The 21,571-nt window shown below is 40.7% G+C and overlaps 1 protein-coding gene across 4 annotated transcripts in view; it reads right to left on the reverse strand.

Moving 5' to 3' along the window:
- Window positions 1–21,571, reverse strand: part of PTPRA (protein tyrosine phosphatase receptor type A) — a 152,926-nt gene that overhangs the window by 49,654 nt on the left and 81,701 nt on the right. For 2 of the 4 annotated variants that reach the window (XM_063075672.1, XM_063075691.1), the window contains 4 exons: window positions 19,823–19,849; window positions 8,121–8,205; window positions 6,846–6,919; window positions 6,294–6,430 (listed from right to left, as the gene is read on the reverse strand). In XM_063075672.1, the coding sequence (XP_062931742.1) occupies window positions 6,294–6,430; window positions 6,846–6,919; window positions 8,121–8,205; window positions 19,823–19,849 (323 nt within the window). Of the gene's footprint in view, window positions 1–6,293; window positions 6,431–6,845; window positions 6,920–8,120; window positions 8,206–19,822; window positions 19,850–21,571 lie in introns of those variants that run through there. The other 2 variants (XM_063075681.1, XM_063075700.1) reach the window with 2 other exon arrangements.

The raw sequence follows: 21,571 nt of genomic DNA on the forward strand, positions 1-21,571 counted from the left end.
GAGAAATGTTGAAACCAAGAAGTAGGATTACTGCTAACAATATTAGATAATAAAGCAAGGAAAAGCCCAGCTCCAACATCAAATACTCACCTCCAAATGACAGCACAAGACTCATGGTCTTTCTATGGCTATATATATATTTCACTAAACCAAATGTTAAGATTTTGGAATTTTTCTGGTTGCTGAATTTTAATGTCAATAGAATTTACATCTTTACTGAGTTGCTCATGTGAAAAACAGGCATTAAGTGATACAATTGAAATGATGCTGAAAGGAAATACAGGACTTAAAGAAAGTTAACTTCCAGAAATCTCTATCATGTCCTCTATTGCATCTTGCTTTCATGATGAAAACTGCTCCACATCATGCATGGATAACCAGGATGCAAGCATGGATGATAAAATACGCTCTGGATGGTAAAATACATAAGTAAGGTAGAAAAGCAAAGAGCTAATACCTAGAAGAGACAGCAAGAATTCACTGAGTTGAATCATTAAAAATTGTAGGAACAAACTTATTTGTGGGAGCGAAAAATAAATAAATAAATACACAAACAAGGGGGGGGCGGGGAAGAAGACACAACAATCACAATTCCTTGAACTTCTTAAAACCAGTGAACAGATATGATGTTAATGGGTGGGAGGGGGGAGACAGAAGGGGGAGGGAGGAATCAGTAAAGGGACATGAAAATCAATTACATTGTATATTGATAAAATAAAATAAAATAAAATTTAAAAATTTAAAAAATAAATAAATACTACAGTATAGTAGCCAGGTATACTATAGCAAATTTGTATTGCAAAGTTGATAGTGTTGATAGTATTGATAGTAATGTCAAAATAAATATACTTCCTCCTTCATCCAAACTTTACATTCCATTGCAATGCCATCTAAAGTGTATAATTTAGGGCCGGCCTGTGGCTCACTTGGGAGAGTGTGGTGCTGATAACACCAAGGCCACGGGTTCGGATCCCATATAGGGATGGCCGGTTCGCTCACTGGGTGAGCGTGGTGCTGACAACACCAAGTCAAGGGTTAAGATCCCCTTACTGGTCATCTTTAAAAAAAAAATTAATAAATAAAGCGCATAATTTAAAATGACCTTTAAAAAATTCTTAGCCAGAGAAAGGTTTTCACTATTGTTTTGGATTACCTAGCGTACTAGAGAAGGTATGAAGAGAAAGGCCATGGCATTGATAGAAGTATAAATAGCATTATGCATGTAGAAAGAGGAGTCAGGAGAAATAACAGGATCAATATACCTGGCACTGTTCTGTAACCTAAAAATTGGAGAATCTATGTCAAAGTACAATAAACCAATAATTTCTGGGCATTGTTATTGGCCTTCTGTAACTGAGAGCTATAAGTGATAGCTCAGTGGTTTTAAATTTCAGTGTGTATGTCCAACAAACACTGGTCTGAAATAAAGTCTCTGAACAGTAAAAAAAAAAAAAAAAAAAAAAAAAAATGTAGGAATGGGGCTGGCTGGTTAGCTCAGTTGGTTAGAGCAGTGTTGTAACACCAAGGTTAAGGGTTTGGATCCCTGTACTGGCCAGCCACCCCCAAAAAAGGAAGGAAGAGCTATTGATATAGACTTTGGGGATGTTAGACCAATGAGGGGAGAACATAATTTTTGGATAGGATGAAATTTCTAGTTATGGTATGGTCAAATGAATTTCTGCAGGTAGTGTAATAAATAGTTCAGGTCCTAACGCTGTGCTAGTTTGGCCAATGGAAACTTGGACTGAATGCTGAATTCAGCTAGGTGACAATGAAAAGCCAGAAAACACATGGCACAAAGTAGAGGAGATCAGAATGTTAGATGGGCTGTAACAGATTCAACCTTTCTATGTCTTTCTTCACTATGTCCCTCATTGGATCCATAACATGGGACTTTTTGGAGGGTGTATATTGATAGAAAAGCATTGAAATCTTTCAAAAGTGGTGAGTGCTGTCCTCAATAGAGAGAGATGCTGGTGGAAGGGATTGGCTTCAAAATGGGATTCTTGATCTTGGTGAGAATGAGAGTCAGAGACCATGGTCATCAGGGTTCAGACATCGGTGATTGTGGATAATTCATTGTGAAACTCCCAATAATGGAAATGGGAGGCAGCCAGTCCAGGTCAGTTGAGGGGGTCTACCAAATGACGATGCTAGAGAAAGCGCACCTTTCACCCAACCCCTAGGCCTGGGTCATTTCACAGGCCCAGAACTCTTCAATAAGAGGAAGGTCAGGAAGAACCCAGCCACACACACCAACACTCAGATACCATGAACCTTTCTCCTCTTCTTTCAGTAAGAATCTGCAGACATTTACCATGGTAACTGTGCACTGGGTAAAGAAAAATGCATTTTTGGGGGTCTACTGGGTTCTGGCCTTGAACTAACTAATTCCTGGGAACCCATAATACTAATAGGATATACTAGTTAGAATAGGGCCTTTGCAGGACAGGTGACAGAAGAAGTTTTGGCCTCAACTGGCTTCACATTAGATGCTACCTGTTAAGCAGCAGAATACCCACACAGATCTCCTAACCTACTGGATAAGAACCATTACAGAAAGAGCAAACGCAAGCTCCTGCAGAGTGATCTCTTTACTAAAAGGCTAAGTCCCTAGAAGACTCAAAAGCTGCAAGATAATGATGAGATAATCCATTTACATCTGTTTAGTGATGGCATGAAGTGAGTGCTCAATAACTACTAGTATTATCTATTCTGATGTTTCCTATTACCCCCATGCAAGCCACCAAACAGACTAGCACAAAAGACTGACAGTCTTTAAGAATGTCAATGATTATGGATCAAAATCAGCTGGAGCTGCAGACTCTCCCTCCTGCAGATTAACATATAACCCCTGGTACCTGGAATGTCACTATTAATAGGGCAAGTGTATGTTCTTTTTATGTTGCACAGACTTCAGTTTCAGAGAAACTGAAGCAGTTTCTCTCTCATGGCAGGAGCAGCCTCAGTGATAAACTGTCTTGGCCTCTCTGCATTGTAGTCTGGTTCATCAGGATTTTATCTCACTGTTTTACCGACATCACCCTGACAACTATGCTAATGACATCAAGCTGACAGAACTTGAAGAGCAGGAAGTTATGTATATTAGATGTACATGCTAGACATAAAAATACAGTGGCCTGCCACCTCAGCCAAGTTTTCTGAAGGTCAAAGGCCTGCGGCATGTTAGTATATCTCCTCCAACATAAACAACAAGCTGCTGCTCCTTGCCCCACCACCTGTCCCACTAAGGAGGAAGAGCGATGCTTACTGGGCCATTCTGGGTTTTGGAGACAGCATATACCACATGCTGGTATACTACTCTGACCCATTTAATGAGCGATCTGAAAAGAAAAGGCTCTCTAGCTTATCTAGGCCATGGAGAAATTGGCTCTGGTAGATTTTGTGGGGCTCTAAAATATCTGTGGTAAGGTTGTTTGGGAGAATCATAATGAAAAACACTAGGATATGGGGACAAGACCATGATTCTGTAAGCAAGACCATGTTCCTACTTAGTACTGAGTGCTAGAGACTGTAAGCCTGACCAAGGGACACTAAGCATGCAAATGACTCCAACTCTCCATCATAAACTAGGTATTAGGTGATCCAGTAAGCCATAAATTTGGACATGCCCAGCAGAATTCCATCATCAGCTGGAAGTGATGTGTAGAGAATGCCTGCCACAAAACCGACTCCTTCAATAGACATTTCTGATTTCCCGTTGACATCAATAGCTGACTGAGGAAGAAAAAAATCCAGCCTGGTATACAAATGGCTCTGTAAGACATGCTGGCCCCTGCTGGAAGTAGACGACTGAGGAGTAACCTACTTAAGCATTGGCACTGGATAAGTATAGAAGAGGAAACCTCCCAGTGAACAGAACTTCAAGCAAGTTATCACACTATCTCGCTCACTGGAGGTCAGGATCTAAACCGATCCCCGGGTAGTAGATAACTGGAACAAGAAAAATAGGAAATATTCATGCTCCATGTGAATGCTCACAAGACAGCACTCATTTCTAAGAACCCAGGAGATGCTGGTCAGCCCTTTCTCTTGCTACCACAATGATGGCTCAATGACCTCACGAACACAGTGGCCATGGCAGCACACAAACGGCTCTCACCACAAGACCTATCTGAATTGGTCTATCATGACTCTAGGAACACCACCACCATCCAGAGACTTACTGGAATACCTTATCATGGGATCTCAGGGATTATCACCTCTAAACAAATAACCTGTTTCATAGAAAAAAAAAAATATGGCAATGGGATCACATAACCTCTCACCTAGCAGCAGTTGGTATTACAGACTACAAAACAGTACAGTGCCTTTCACAGACCCAGCTATGGTACTGCGGCTGGGGTGCTATCTTGTGGGATATGGTATATGTTCTCAATCAATATGAGCATTAAATGGTATTGTTTTTCCCGTAGCCAGAAAAAAAGGTCCAAGCTATTCCATTAACCTGTTAAATAGTCTCCTGCTTTAAGCCTTGCCTCCCTTCCATCCATTCTCTATTTTGTAGTTAGTGATTTTTTCAAAATGCAGATCTGACCACATCACTCTCCAGTCCCCTAAGCCCTTCAGTGGTGGAACAGATATGAATGGTAACCCACCCACCCAATAACCATTCCTCCTTACTACCAGAGTGCCCATTCTGTGGGGTTGTCTGCCCATCCCCTGCATGACCCGGGAATTATCCAGATTGGTCTCAGCCAGCCACAGCAACCATGCTCATGTCAGGTTTAAGAAGGAACATGTGACAAGAAAAGTCTCCAGAAGCTTCTGGGAAAATTTTCCTCACTGATAATAAGAAATGGTCATCCTTTTCCCACTGGACCTTGTTATATCTCCATGTAATACCTAGAACCGAGGCAGCTATTTTGGCATCACAAGAGGAGCTGGCCTACAAGACAAACTGACAGGTGGCTCAGTGGAAAGGAGTGAAGGAAACTGACAGTCTAGCAATGCCCGAGATGATGAATTAGGCAACTCTGGAACTGCTCCTCTTGTCCTCCACTCCATTTCCCTCTCCCTAATCATTACCACCTTAGGTCACTCTACCAGCACCTATGTTCTTAACTGCTGCAGCTGCTAACTGTATTCCCTGCAACTATTTTGGTCTACCCATGGGCTATTCTCTATACAACAGCCAGAGCTTTGAATATAAATCTGGTTGGTCCATGGCTTTCCACTTCTCTCATGACAATCTACAAGATCTATTGTATGGCCCAGCCTTCTTTCACAGTTTGATTTCTTATTTGCCCTTCAGCCGCACACAGCCCTTCTTTATTTTTCTGAATGTGCTCTTGCCTCACCCGCCCTTGCTACTGACAATTTGCTCCTGCTATTTCCAGTGCCTGGAATGTTCCCCACTCCCCTTTCCCTGCCACACTTGCCTATAATTAGGTCTCATCTCTTCAAGGAAGCTCTTCTGATCTGAGATCAGAACTGGTGGGCTAGGGGCTGGCCCGTGGCTCACTCGGGAGAGTGTGGTGCTGATAACACCAAGGCCATGGGTTCAGATTCCATATAGGGATGGCCAGTTAGCTCACTGGGTGAGCATGGTGCTGACAACACCAAGTCAAAGGTTAAGAACTGGTGGGCTGGGATCACCAACTGGTGGTTCACAAACATGTTCTGCTTCCTTGAGGGAGATTTGTAAAAAATACAAATCTAAACATCTAAGATGAGGCCTGTGCTCTGCAGTCTGTCATGGTTCTCATTTTGAACAATGATCTACTACTACTGTCTGCTTTAGACACTGTGGGACCCTTGCTCTAGATTCTAAAAGGCCACTTCTTAACATGGGCTCCTACAACTACACACCAGCCCTTCATGTCCTGTATTGCTGTTATTAAAAATAACTCATACAGTTATTTTTGTTCTTGCTTTTGGGGTTTCCCTACTGGACAGTGAGTTCCTTGAAAGAAGGGACTAGATCTGTTTTTGTTTCCCATCATATCCCTACCACCTAGAATACTACCTGGGAAATATTAGATACTTGATAAGTATTTCTTTTATTATTTTTTTGTAAGTATCTATTGAACAGATAAATAACAGATGCGATGAGAAACAGATGAATGGATGGGTGGGTGGATGAGGGAGGTAAGGTAAATCTTTTCTTACTTCCTGTCCATGATCATAAAGGAAGGGAGTCAGATGAACTTGGTAAGAAATTTCTCACCTCTTAACCATGAGAAACCTGTTTGCTACCCCATGACTCCAAAGGCCTGACCTCAGGTCTGCCTTCCTCCCTGCTGATTCACCAGCCTCAACAAAGAACTCACATTGAATTCTTCTCTGAAGAGCTTGTTGTCATCAGCCATTCTTCGGTTAATCTCCTCCTCCAGCTTGTCCACAGGCAGGGGTGGGTACTTCCTGTTGGTGCTTGGGGACCTGGCCAGAAGTGGCACACTCTGGGGCTCTGTAGTGCACAAGGGGGAAGGTCAGTCAGGTGCCTTGGGGACCCAGCCCCTTTTCTGGAAACTAAATTAGGGATTCTACCTCATGGATCAAAGCTTCCAAGAACTAGGGCTGTTTTTTTTCTTTTTTTAAAAAAGATGACCGGTACGGGGATCTTAACCCTTGGCTTGGTGTTGTCAGCACCACGCTCAGCCAGTGAGCGAACCAGCCATCCCTATATAGGAACCAAACCCATGGCCTTGGTGTTATCAGCACTGCACTCTCCCAAGTGAGCCACGGGCCGGCCCAGGGCTGTTTTTTTTCAAAAGTCTTTTTTTTTCTTTTATAGTCTTATTCTCCTAAAAGGATGGGGAAAGCCCTAATTTCTTGGCTTTCTTCCCCATGAAGCTTCCCCATGCCATTAAGGTGTGCCTTACCCACATCCTCAGTGCGGCCATTGGATAAGCGGAAAGAATTGGAATGGCTCCCAGCTTGCTTGTATTTCTTAAACCTAATGAGAAAATGTTTGTGGTGAAAAACTAAGCACAGAGGCAGGAGAGGACAATTACTGGCTTTGTATCCCTGTTTATCACCTCTGCTGTCTAAATCTCCTTTACCAAACAATCAGGCTCTTGTAGAAACAGGTCATGCACATGTTGAGGCAGCTCCATTCTGCAGTGAGTGAGTACCTTAGGATGCTCCTGCTTACCCTCAGCACGCTAGAATCCAACTCAGGCAACACTCACAGTATATTCTGGCTTGTATGGCTCTTCTGTGCAGCCCCCATTCTGGGATCCACTAGAGAGCACAGCCACACCAGGTGGGAAAGGGTGACTGAGCGGAATACAATGGGGGAAGACAGGATGACCTATACCAAACAAAAATCCTGTTATTTCCCCAGTGCAGCCTGGATGCTCCAGGGAGAAGCCCAGAGCTTCAGATTGGGTCTGGCCACAAGTCTCCTGTAGAATGATGGAGACACATGCCAAATTGTAGGAGGAGCACAAAGTTCCCCTTTTTTATTCCTGCAGAAGAACAGAGGGATCTCGGAGCAGGTTAAGCTCAAGAAAAGGCAGAATTAAACCCCAATAGTTAGGGCAATAGCTTTAACAAGAAGCGAACACACACTGCCTTCTTCTCTCCCTTGGGTTCTTCTTCCTTGCTTCTGCTCACAGTTTGAGTGGTAATGTCTAGAGGACCCCAAAAGAAGGTCAGAAAGAGAAACCCTGCAAACCACATGGTTTAGCTCAGCATACCAGGGCTGGGATCCCAGAGGGGTTTGGGGACAAAACCCCATCTAGAAATAAAGTAGGCTTTTGCTGAGTATGTAATCTCACTGGGGCCCTTTTCGGGGCTGTTTCAACAGGGCTAGATCTGAAGATCTTGAAACACTTGTCACTAGTAACACAGACTGTGGCTTTTATCCCCCAACCTCCAAGCCACCATTCTGGGCTTTAGATTGTACTGGAGTTGTGGGACTGGATTTGGAAAAAGGGAAGCAAAGAAGAGAGGTTAAGGCTTAAGGAAGACTACATACAGCTCTCAAACCATTTCTAAGTAGTAGAATTTTAATCTTAGCACTATCATGAATCATTCCACCTCCATCCTATCCATTGTCCTCATCCTACTGTCTTCTGGACTGTGTGGGCTTACTGAGACACTGGGATATTGAAACAGAGACTAAGAGAATGTAGAAGCATTAAAATGCTCACCTTAACATGTACAGAACTATGATAATAAACACGATCACTAGCAGAGAGGACAGGGCCACCATCACTGCAATAATTGGTGTCTCATCTGAAATCAAGAGAATAGAACAAGTCATTACCGTGTTGTGCAATGGAGGTCTCAAACTGGCTGCTCAAGGAAACATCCTGTTGAGGAGGAAGGGCTCATTCAATGCTTCCATAGATGGCAGAACAGGGAGACACAGAGAGAGAGCACAAGAGGGCATGTGTGTACACCTCTCACTGCTACCCAAGGGCTATTGGGCAGGAGCATGGGGCCCAAGATGATATGCCTACCCCATCTCTGACATATCATACATTTGCTTACTTTCTGTCTTCCTGCATTAGAATAAAAGATCTTTGAAGGCAGAGACTTTGTTTCTTTCGTTGCTATATCCTTTTAGCCTAAAACAGTAGCTAGCATATAAAAAGTACTCAAATATTTGGAGGCAGGAACATATCCAATCCTGATGGCAAGCTAGGTGTGCAGGGCCAAATTGTACTGTCTCTCAGCCTCAATGGGAGAGGAAGAGAAAAAGACCATTTTCCTATGATAAATCCAAATGGTTTCCTGGCACAGAAAATATTGTTCCTGATTAAAACAAGGAGACCTTATTAGATCATTAGGCACCATGTATCAAAAACTGCTAGGTACTCCTTTCTACCTCTTCCCACACCCTACTCCCTCAGCTACCTTTTGCCAGGACCCCAACTATATCAACATCTGGCCTGCAGATATGGTGACCCTTCCCTCCGTGCCAAAGGACCTGGCTCCCTTTCCACCCAATACCTAGTCTTGTTTCTCACAGAGCTGATCAAGTGCTGACTCATCCTCCTCCACTCTCGCCCCCCCCACCACAAACTACACAATCAGTCTGAGTTTGTAACTATCATCACCATTTTCCTACCTGCTAAAAGGGAGGACATGTCCCTCTCACGTAAAGGTCAAGCCTGTCACATGTGCTCTGGATTATATCTATCACTGGCACCTCAAAGACTTGTCTTCTTGACCTCATTCACCCTCCTCCAGCCACCACCAGCCCCATGTCTCTCTTTTTCAGCTACCTTCTCACAACAGTTGTCTAATTTGTCTTCTCTAGTTCCTTGCCTCCAAATTCTCCTTAATCTATTTCTCTGATTCCCACCCTCAGTGCTCATTTAAACTGCTTGGTAAGGCCACCAACAAATGGCATATTACCAGACTCAATGGAAACCTTCCCATCTTCATCTGGCCCAATCTCTTAGCAGCATTCACTCAAAAATATTTATGGACCAGCAGCTGTGTGTCAGACACTGTTCTAGACACTGGGAATCCACAAATGATCAAACAAACAAGTGAGAGAAAGCTTACATTCTGTGGGGAAAGAGGAGGACACTGTTCATAAACAAGTAAATACATCATTTCAGACAGGGACAAATGCTATGAAGAAAATGCAGGGTACAAGGATAGAAAGTGATGGGCTGGTAGGTAGTGATATAGGGTTTGAGAAGGTCTCTCTAAGGTGGTTACAGCTAAGCAGAGGTCTAAATAATGTGAAGAAGTGCACATGCAGAGATGTAAGAGCTCTCTAGGCACAGGGAATAGCAAGCCTAAAAGCCCTCATGAGCTTGGCAGGTTCAAGAGATAGCGCATAGTCCAGTGTGGTATAAGATGTAGCCAGAGAAGTAGGCAGGAGCCAGAAGACTTAGGGCTGGGTAGGCCATGGTAACGAGTGTGGATTTAATTCTGAATGTGATGAGAAACACTACGTGATAGGAGGGCTTTGAACAGAGAAGAGATAAAACTGGATTTACATTCTTTTAAAAGGTCAGCTAAACTGACTCATAAGCAGCAGCCTTGAGGTGGGAGGTAATCCAGCAGAATATGGTGTCATGGGAGCCAAAAGTGGAGTTTTTCAAGGAGGGAGTAATCAACTCAACCAAATACTGCTGACAGATCAAGTAGGATAAAGACAGAGCAGTGAAACAGGATCTGACAAGATGGCAGCTATAGATGACCTTTTCAAGAGCGGTTGCAGTTGAATAGTGGGTGAGAAAATCTAAATGAAGTGAAATAAAGACAGAAAGAGGAGAAAGTGAGGCACTGACTTCTTTTATGAGGATTTGTACTGTAAAGGGATGCAAAGAAAAGGAGTGGCAACTGGAGGGAGATGTGAGGTAGACAGTTTTTTGCTGTTTTTTTTTTTAAAGAGATAGCAGATATTGTACCACATTTCTTTTGTTGCTGGCAATTTTCAAACTCTGAAGTATGTGGCTCTCATCTTAAAATGAGCATTCAAACTGGCTGTCCACTCCTTCCTCTTTGAAGCACCTTGCTCTCTTGCTTTCCACAACAAAGCACTCATCTGACTTTCTTTCTATTGCTTGGCTGCTCCATCTCAGTTTCCCTTGCTGCTGTTCCTCTTCCAACACCAGATCTCTAAATGTGGGAATTCCTCAAGGCTCTGTCCTTGGCACTCTTCTCTATACTCTATCTAGTTGATCTGAGCAGACAGATGGCTGTAAATACAAATGATATGCTAGCAATCCCCACATTTGCATTCCTTGGTCAGACCTGAAAAGCTGCAGACTGTCAATTGCCTATTTGCCACCTCTACTTTAAATTTCACAGGCAACACAAACTTTCTGTGTCTAAAACCTTTCCCTCACCATTCAGTAACTAGTACTTCCATCCACCCTGTTGTTCAAGTAAGAAATGTGGAAATCTGGGCTGCCCAGTTAGCTCAGTTGGTTAGAGTGTGGTGTTGATAACACCAAAGTCAAGGGTTCAGATCCCCATACTGGCCAGCCACCAAAACAAGAAATGTGGAAATCTCCTTGATTTCTTCCTTATGCTTATCTTCTACAAGGGTACGTCAAAAAGTTCCTGGAAAAATAGAAATGAAAGATACAAATCTTTCCATGAACTTTTTGAAGTACCCTCTTATATCCAACCCAACTACAAGTAATATACTTTAGGGATCGAACACCTCAAATCTGTCTGCCTTTTTTCCATTCTCTATTGCCACCAGTGTACCAGTGTAGTCTCAGCCTCCATTTTCTCTCACCTGGGTCACAGTAAACCTCTGTCCCCTGCCAATTCATTCTCCACAAAGTAGAGTGATCGCTGGAAAAGCAAGTCAGATCATGTCCCTCTCTTACATAAAATCTTTCCCAAGCCTTTATAATGAAATCCAACCTCCTTACCCTGACCTACAACAACCTCCCCAATTTAGCCCTTACCTACTCTATCTCCTGCCACTCCTTGCTCACTACACTTCAGCCACTGATGTTCTTCCAGGATAAGTTCATTCATCCTTAGGCCTTAGAACATGTTGTTCTTTCAGCTTAGCAGAGCCTCCCTCCATTCTTTGCCTGGCTACCTCCTATTCATCCAGTTTTCATCATAAGTGTCACTTCCCAGAGAGATCTTCTCTGACTTCCTAACACTAAACTAGGACCATAACTCTGTTTCCTCATCTGTGAAATAAATTATTCTGAAGATTAAATGAGATCATCTATGTAATGTTCTTGGCACAGTAACGAGCACACATTGTGTTAGCTATTATTTTCAGTATTATTCTCATAGAGCACCCTGTTATTTCCCTTGATAATACCTTTCACACTTTGTAATTATATATTTATTTGATTGTAGTTATTAACGAGAATCCCTTCTTTATACCATAAACTCCACAAGGGCAAGGATTACACACCTGCTTTGTTTCTCACTGTATACCTAAAACCTAGCACACAGTCTCAAATATAGTAGGCACTAAACAAATACTGGATTATGTTAAGAGAATGAACATAAGAATTAGTGATTTATCGCTAAATACGTCTTTGTTAAATTCCAATCACAGACGGTAGTATATCGGGTATTATAAGAAGATAATTAGACATCTGGCTCAAGACAGTGGGCTGAACCCATAACTTTACTTATTCTTCTTCCCCAAACACATCAAAATATTAGAGATATAAAAATACTAATGAATCAACAGCACATCTGGAAGGAAGCAAAGGGGGGCATCGGTAGACCAGAAACTTTGAGGGATTTTTGAAAGACAAAGCAGATTGGACTCCACTGCTGAAGAGATCAATCAGACCCAAAGAACTTCCAGCTGTAGAATTAGTACTAGATCAACCAGTCTAGGCCCAGAAACACCTCAAGCTCAAGAGTCAACTAGGACTGGGGATAAAACTTGGTCTTGGGTACCAGGATGGTATTTAACCAAAGGCCTGCCAACCCAGGGCCAGAACACCTACAGAACACCTTGTGACCAGGCTGAGTGAAAAGCTGGGGTTTCCCATCCAGACTCAGCTGGAAAAACAGCACTCTGCACAGAGTGGGGGCTTTGTCACAGAAAGTGGTGAGAGCTGCTTTTACACAAAATGTAAGCTGCATATATGAGGGTACTTCAAAAATTCATGAAATAATAGAATTGAAAGATAATACAAAACTTTCCATAAACTTTTTGAAGACCCCCTTGCATATATTCAAATTTTTTAGTATGGGAAACTTTCACACTTACACAGGAATAAAGATAACACTATAATAAACTCCTAGTACTTATCACTTCAACATTATCACTAAATGCCAGTTTTCTTCATATATACCAGGGTTTCTCAACCTCACACTAAAGACATTTTGGGCTAGATAATTCTCTGTTGTGGGGCCTATCATGTGCACTGTAGGATGTTTAACATGGATGGCTTCTACCTACTAAAAGTCAGTAGCAAATCCCCAATTGTGATGACCAAAAGCATCTCCAGACATTGCTAAATGTCCTTTGAAGGGAAAAGTGCCACCAGTTGAAAACCACCAGTTTATACCCACCCCATCTCCACCAGATTATTTTAAAGTAAATGTGAGATATATCATTTAAATTGTAATTACTTCAGTACATAACACTAAGAGGTAGGGATTCTTAACATAACCACAATACCATTATCCCATCTAAAAAGTAACACTAATTCCTTAATATTATCTAATATTCAGTTATTGTTTAAATTTCTCTGATTGCCTCATAAATGTCTTTTTTGGTTTGGGCATAACTGGCATCCAGAGCGGGTCTACACATCGCACATGATTGCTTAAGTATACTAGGTACACAGAGGGTTTCCTGGGTGGGCCCCGAAGACAGAAAAAGAACATGCATGGTGCCTGAGATAACTTTAGGCAGCCACAAGAGATGAAGAAGGGGAAAAGAAAAAGAAAGGCAACTCCGAGTAGAGGATAACTGTGTCCTGTTTCAATTTCCTAAACCATTGCTGAACCCCTGGTTTACGGTATGTCCCTGTTTCTATTCCTGAAGGAACACCTACTGTGAGCATATTCCAGGCCACTCAATGCTTAAGGACAATGCTCAACCACAGTCCTACAGATGACATGCACAAATACCAAGGCTGCATATACGAGGACACTTCAAAAAAGTTCATGAAATAATAGAATTAAAAGATGATACAAAACTTTCCATGAACTTTTTTGGAAGCTGAAGACCCCCTCAAATATATTCAGACTTTTTAGTATGGGAAACTTTTAATGACAGCCAAGTATAGCCTATCACTATAGCCCTGGGAAACAGAAGCTACACAAGAAATAGAATAAATCTTTGAAAATATATTGCAATTTGTGCAAGAGGACACTGCATCAATTTTTTAAAAAGCCACTATAAAAACAGGAGCAATCTGAGTATTAAGAAAGAATTCTTAGAAAACACCACGATTAGAGGGGAATATCTCAATAGAAAGGCTGAAAGAACAGACATAACTGAAAACCAATTAGTAACGTGAAAGAGCAAATCGTGGAAGCTCCCAGAACAGAGAGCAATAAGAAATGGAAGGCACGGAACAGTGTGCTATTGTTCTTGGCTACTAGCAGAGTTGATAATTGCAAGCCATATGGGCAGGAGGGAGGCAGCTAGCCAGATAACTTAGAAATTAAGTAACAAAAATTACTATTAGTTAATATTTAAACACATACGTAGCCAGCACAGAGCAAAGCACAATCCCATATCACGTCATTATCCTAACAACCCTAAGGTAGACACCCTTATTAACCTTATTTTAGAGATGAGGAAACTGAGCAGAGAGATTAAATAACTTGCCCACGATCACATGGCAGCAAATCTAAAGCAAGAAAATAAAGTTTCACTATTCTCTAGATTCTTCATAAATTATAAGACCAACAGCACTTTAACTCTTCCAAGCTTACAAGCCAGAACAGCTCTCCATCATGTAAGTCAGATTTTGCCTCTTGACATCAAAATTACACCCATGTTTACATAGAAAGCAAAGATGTCCCCAGGCCTCTTTGAGGGAAGGAGACTCAGATCTATTAAGAAAATAGGAGACCTTATAGTTCCCTGTATCAAATCTTAGACTGGGAGATAAACTTAGGATCTAGTCACCCTCCTAGGATTCCTCCTAAACTGGACAGATTCATCACCTCATCATGCTCAGGACTGTCCTAGTCTAAGTCCTCCAGAGAGCTGGACTTACACAATGCAGGCTGGTGCTGGCAAGACAGGTACACTGGTCCATTCCACATCATCCCCCCACTTTGCCTCCAACTTCCATTCTGGCAAAGTTTCACTTCCTAGACTCAGGCCAAGGGGCAGGCATTTCAAAACACTAAAATGGTGTTCTGGGACAACAGACATCTACTTGCTATCTCCCTGTTCCAAGAAAACAAAGGGTCATATTAATCTAAGGCCTCACATGTAAAAAGGTGAGTTACCTAAGGACTTAAAACACACTCTGTCAACTATAAAAACAGTGAAGTAAAAACCATACTTCCATAGTCCCAATTTGTAAGGCACTTTTATTCATCTTGTCTCTGCACTTTTTGGTATTTATCAACTCTCAAAGGCAGAGTTGTAGTGTTGTTTTAAGTGCCTCCTATTGGCTCTAAAAACAGCAAAAGTCATTAGATCCCAAACCACAGGGCTGAGACCAATCACTGTTGTCTTGGCCCAAATTACCATTCAGAAACCCTAATTTTTATTGCCCTGAAGGGCAAAATTTTTATTGCCTTATCTTCCTGAAGGCCCCTGGAATTGTTTTTCTTTTCTTTTTTTTTTTTTTTTTGGAATTGTTTTTCTAAAGCAAAAATCTGACTATGTCACTTCCTTATTCACTGTCATCTGCACATGACCTGACTCCTGCACTGAATGTACCACCAGGCCCATTCTGTTGAGACCACCTCCGCCTACTCTTCACTTCACGCACATCAACTGTGTACAGTTCCTCAAACACATGACTTACTCTTTCATGTCTCTTTGTTTTTGCCCTATCTAGTGTGTCCCTCATTTTCCCCATTTGCTATTTTAATTTAAACTGCCCCCAAATTATCGCTGTGCCTCCTTCCCACTCCCCAGGTACAATGAATCTTCTGAGCTCTCTTAGCATTTTGTGTGGGATATTCAGTAGCATGTAACTTAGTGGACTTTGATTCCTGCTATTTACATGTTTCCTGCCTGACACGGCAAGCATATATTTTTTTTTCTTTCTGGAATACTAAGTGTATTAGTCCATTTCTGTTGCTTATAACGAAATACTTACAACTGGGAAATTTTAAGAAAACTAAATTTATTGCTCACAGTTTTGGAGGCTGGGAAGTCCACAGTGCAGGGAACACTGTTGAGGGTCCTGGTGGTGGTGACAGTGACCCACGGATCTCACATGGCAGAAATGGCAAAGCATAGAGAGAGACTCACCTCTCATGTGCTCTTCTTTTAAAGCCCTCAGAACCACAACACTGACCACCATTATTAATCCATTCATGTGGCACAGTCCTAAAATTTAATCACTTCTTAAAGGCCCCACCTTTCAATTATCATAATAGGATTTCCTACTTTCAAAAGTTACAGTGGGAATTAAGCTTCTAATACATGAACTTTGGGGGACACAATTCAATCAATCTGCAGCAAAGCATCTAATAGGTGCTGAATGAATGCTGAATATACTATTAAAGGTGCTTAGGGAAAGCCATCATAAATGCAATTCATAATAATAATAATGCCACTTACTATGATAATCCAAAAATGCCTCTTTAAACAAGAATGTCAACCCTTTCTACTCTCCATTTCTAGCAAAGAATTGAAGGAGAAAGCCAGGGAGCAGATCCAGATGATCTGAAATGAGAGCTGAAAACTTTAAGGAGTCTTTGGACTTTAGAAAAATGCTTATCTTGACTGGTTCTCTATAGCTCAAGGACTTCTTTACAAATATTAAAAATATACTATTTTCTGATTTTTAAAAAAGCAGTTATATAAATGATTACAGCTAAAACAATTTAAAGTATGGTTAGAACCAGCTTTATCCTGTGTTCTTGCTATTTAACAAATGCCAGTTATAAGGTCTTCACAGGAAAATCCCATTACAAAAAAACAAAACAAAACAAAACTATTACAATAAAAAGTAGGATGAGATTCTGTTTAAAAGGTACAGGGCAAATGATTAGCTAATGTCTGCAGTTGTGGTGGTATGGTTACAAAAGGACCTGCCTTGGGAGCTGCCTTACACACCAAGCTCTAAGAGGGCTGCAAGTGCCCTTGTTTCAAAGAGTTCTGACTGAATGGCTGAGATTCCTGGCCTCCCTTAGTCTCACATTTAATAGCAACAGAGAAGTAGTGGTAGTAGGATAGTAATGGTGATAGCCAACACCTGCTGAGCAATTGCTATGTGTTGACCCAAATAGTTCATATGTATTCCATTTCTCACAACAACCCTACAAGGAGATCCTGTTCTTATCCCATTTTGCCAGTGGCAAAATGTGGCACAGGAAAGCTAAACACCTACCCACCCTTCTGGTAAGTGGTAAGGTTAGGGCACAAACACAGGTGGTCTAGCTCCAGAGTCCACTCCTTCTAACCACTGCACAGTACTGCCTTTCCAAATATTCCACTATGCCCCTCATCTCCCAGCCTTAAAACATATATCAGAATCATTCAATAGCATTTTCTTTTGTTTGTTTGTTTGTTTGTTTTAAAGATGACTGGTAAGGGGATCTTAACCCTTGACTTGGTGTTGTCAGCACCACGCTCTCCCAAGTGAGCCACAGGCCGGCCCACAATTGCAATTTCTTACATGGAAACATCCCTACGAATGGTAGCATGCATCAGTATCTTGCTCAGACTTCATGGGAACTGTAGTGGATGTTACATATCCCCCTTCAGGACCAAAGGACCCATTCTCCTAGCTGCTGGGAGGGTTAGTGGCTAATGACTTGTGGCCAAGTCTCTCCCCAGGAACTGCCCTTGGTCTGAGAGTAGCCTGGACCAGAGGAAGGCTCCACCCTCCTTGATTCCAGCTCCAGAGCTTCCTGTGGGATTGACCTTTGCTGCTTTTACTCTGACCACATGGTACCTAATTTCCTCCATCTACCCAATACTGTTGCCTTCACTGCCTCACATGTGCTGTAGGGAGAAAGTACTTCCCCAGTGAACTTGCTGTATACAAATCTCTGAGAGTCTGTTTCCCTAGAACCAAACTTATAAACTGAGAAGTAAAACTAGTCTAACAACTGGAGAGTAGTCATGATCACTGACTTCCGGGTGAAGAGGTATTAGGTAGATAATGCCAGACTGAATTTAATGCATTATTACATATGACATAAATCATCCAAATTGACACCAGTAAAAATGCTTCAAAAAAAAAAGCTGATTACAAAAGGACAGATATTGTTTGATTCTACTTAAATGAAATATCTATAATATGTAAATTCATAGAAAGTAGAATAGTGATTACCAGGGGCTGAGGGAAGGAGGAAATAGGCAGTTATTATTTAGTGGGTACAAAGTTTCAGTTTGGGGTGATAAAAATTCTGGAGATGGATGGTTATATAATGATGTAAATGTATTTAATGCTACTTGTCCACTTAAAAATGGTTAAAATGTTATGTATATTTTATCACAATTTTTTAAAAAAGCTGGCTCTACCAAAATAATTTGGAATATGCTTAAAAAATAATATACATGAGAAAATAACCAGTGTCTTGGACTTCAAGAGGACTTCAAAGAGAGGAAGAAAAGTTGCTTGCCTTCCCCTTGTTTTATGGTGTTTTTGACAATTTAAACACTAGTCACTGCTATTCAAAAGCACCGCAAAGTGCATGAAAACCTGTAACCCTTACCTGCATAAGACATAATATATTTATCAAACATATTATAATGCAAATATTTCCCAATAGTTGATTCATTTCTCAAAAAGCATTTATTTGGCTTTAAAATTAGAATGTGATATCAAGAATTATAGCAGTACTTCTAAATATCTGCTCTGGGAAAATCATCATTACATTACGGGGCTTTAGAGGCTGCTGACAATATGCGTGCCTCTTCATTTTCCTGTTTGATCAAAGAAATTATACAAAATTACCTTCTGACTTACAAGCGAGATGTATTAGTAAACTTTCCATATGTCACAATTAGCAAAATCTGGATAATTAAAATAATTTTATTTCTTTTTAATCATAATATTAAAACTACTTAAATATTAGCTAGGTAAAATAGATATAATATGTGGGGCAAGAAAAAGACTGAATATTATGAAAATATGCACTCAGTAGAAAAAGGAGTCACAGACTTTACATTTAATCTTGAATCCTACCACTTCAACTTTTGATTTTATTGTAAGACTGATTGGAAGAACAGTTTTAGGGAGCAAGCGTAAGTATCTATTGCAATATAAATCTATTAAGTTCTACATTTGATAGTGGGAGTCTGGTAAATGAATCTGAATATTAGGATACTACATTAATCTAATGTTTGGTTCCAGAGTTTAGGAAGGTGAGAGCTGGAACAGTGAGGGAAACCTGTACGCAGTATGGTAACATCACACTATTCCTCACCAAATACGGTGGCAGATGGACAGACACACAAAGGGTCAGAATATCTGCTTTTCTGACTCAAATGTTCCCTACTTAGTGAGACTTCATAAGCCTTCAAATGTTCCATTACTTAATTATGAAGGGAAAATTGTGCATGGTTAAATAATAGAATCAGAAAAAAAAAAACCTCATAAAGTTTGATTTGATAACAAATAGAAAATCATGATGAGAAAAACTGCTTTGCAGAGTAACATTTTTCAAAATCAAACATAGTGATCATTTCTTAGAATGTTGGATGATCTCTTTCTCTCATGTTCTTTGATGGCAGACTTACTGGTGTCCTAGGCAAAATATGCCACTTCTACACATGCGTATCCATGTTCTCCTGCTCTCTGGTGACCAGGAATTCAGCAGTCCAGCCCAGATCACAGACAGTAACTCAGGCCATAGGGACTTTATACTAGAGGGCTGAAAATCCATAAAATCCATATAAAGCCACAAAGGGGTGGCATTTTATAGATTAGAAGAAAAACAACACAAAGCCAGAAAGTTTAATGGTAACTGTGGCTTAGAATTCAGAAATAACCTGTAGAAATTATGGCCTAATATCACCAAAAGTTAATATTAACAAGGTGACATGATAAAGTAAAATACAGTTAACTACGTGTTAAAAGATAAAATAGCTGTTAGAAACCATAACTTACATTTAAAAACATATTGAATATTTGTTTCTATTACTCTTCTCTATGAGGTTAATATGGAAACAACTTAAGAGAAAGTAAACAAACAGCCACAGATGCACAAGGTTACAAAAGACTGAGTAAACATGGATGAATACTGAACACTGTGTAAAGGGACAACAGATATAAGGTGAACATCTCACCTCTTCTGTCCTTCGAGTCAGAGTTACCTGTGTAATAAGTGAAAAATAGAAAAATTCACTCAGGTTAAAGAAAAACATTACTATTCAATTTAGGGTAAAACAAAACGAGCTGCAGGAATATAGATACTTCTCACCATGCCTAATGTTGGAGCTAGAATGAGGCATCCTCCAACAACTGGGACACAAGATTGTCCAGATTTACTAAACTTTAGTCAGTGGTCTGGCCTTCTCCCTGAGTACACAGACAGTGCACCATCCATACTCATAAAACATACAGGGATGTAGAGAGAAATACAAACACATGATATTAGAGAACTTTATATTTTTTGGTCCATTAAAACCCAAGGGGGCAAAATTAAGTAAGGATATTAAAGAGCTAAATGATAAGACGTAATAAAATCTAATTGCGGGCTGGCCGGTTAGCTCACTTGGGAAAGTGTGGCACTTGATAACACCAAGGTCAAGGGTTCAGATCCCCATACCAGCCAGCCATCCAAAAAAAAAAAAAAAAAAAATCTAACTGGTATATACCAAACTCTAAATACTAAGAGAGAAAACCTTTTCAAAGGCCTGTGGGATATCCACAAGCCCTTATAAATTTCTGATAATAGAAACAGTACAATACTCTTACCATGATTCCATAAAAGTCGAAATTACCAAGGTAATTTTTTTTTTTTTGTCTTTTTTTTTTTTTTTTGTGACCGGTAAGGGGATCGCAACCCTTGGCGTGGCGTCGTCCGCACCGTGCTCAGCCAGTGAGCGCACCGGCCATCCCTATATAGGATCCGAACCCACAGCCTCGGCATCGCTGCTGCGCTCCCAGCGTCGCACTCTCCCAAGTGCGCCACGGGTCGGCCCCTTACCAAGGTAATTTTTTGAGAGAACACTTGAAAATTAAAATCAAAACCAAAACTGAAAAATACCTAACAAATAACAATAAAAACACTTTTGTGATAGAACCTGCCAACTCTCCCCAATATCAGTCCCTTCCTCTTCCTGCCTGTGGTACAGAACCCTTGTTTTTTAGCTGAGCACAAAGCTGTCCAGCTAGAGACTACATTTCTAAGACTCCTTTGTGCTGGGTGTAGTCATGATGAATTCCAGCCAATGGATGTAAGCAAAAGCAATATGGGTAACTTCTAGGTCACCATCCTTTGGAAAATAAATTGTTCCCGTTCCATCTGTTCTCCCTTCCCAGAGGCTGGAACTAAAACCCAATGATGAGAGCCATGTAAATAAGTGCAATAACCAAGCAAATAAGGGAAATATTGAAGGAACCTGGTCTGTGATGAGGCAAAGCCTCATGCCTATTTCTGGAATGTGACTGAGGAAAGAAAGACACTTTGGTCTTATTTAAGTCACTGAATTTTGGTGTATCCTTGTCAAAGCAGCGTAGATTGCACCCGAACTAACACAACTACCTACAGGAACACCTATGAGATATGTCTAAAGCTGTGCTTATGCAAAATGCACAGCATTAAATATGTTAATTATCTGAAAAGAATGAAAACAAAGCATTCAAGAAGACAGAAAAAGCCCAAAATATATCTATAGAAGGCAAAAGGAAAGAATAAGAATTTTAAAAAATCAATGAAATATAAAACTGAAAAATTACTGAACTAATACACAATAGCAGGTTCTTTGGTAGAAAGAAGCAACAAACCATGAAAAAGGTAAATGGTTAGTCAACCTAAACAAGAAAAAGGAGACTTAAAATGTATATAAAATAAGATATACTCATAGCTATGC

The sequence above is a fragment of the Cynocephalus volans genome, chromosome 1, assembly GCF_027409185.1.
Source record: "Cynocephalus volans isolate mCynVol1 chromosome 1, mCynVol1.pri, whole genome shotgun sequence".
NCBI classification, from domain to species: domain Eukaryota; kingdom Metazoa; phylum Chordata; class Mammalia; order Dermoptera; family Cynocephalidae; genus Cynocephalus; species Cynocephalus volans.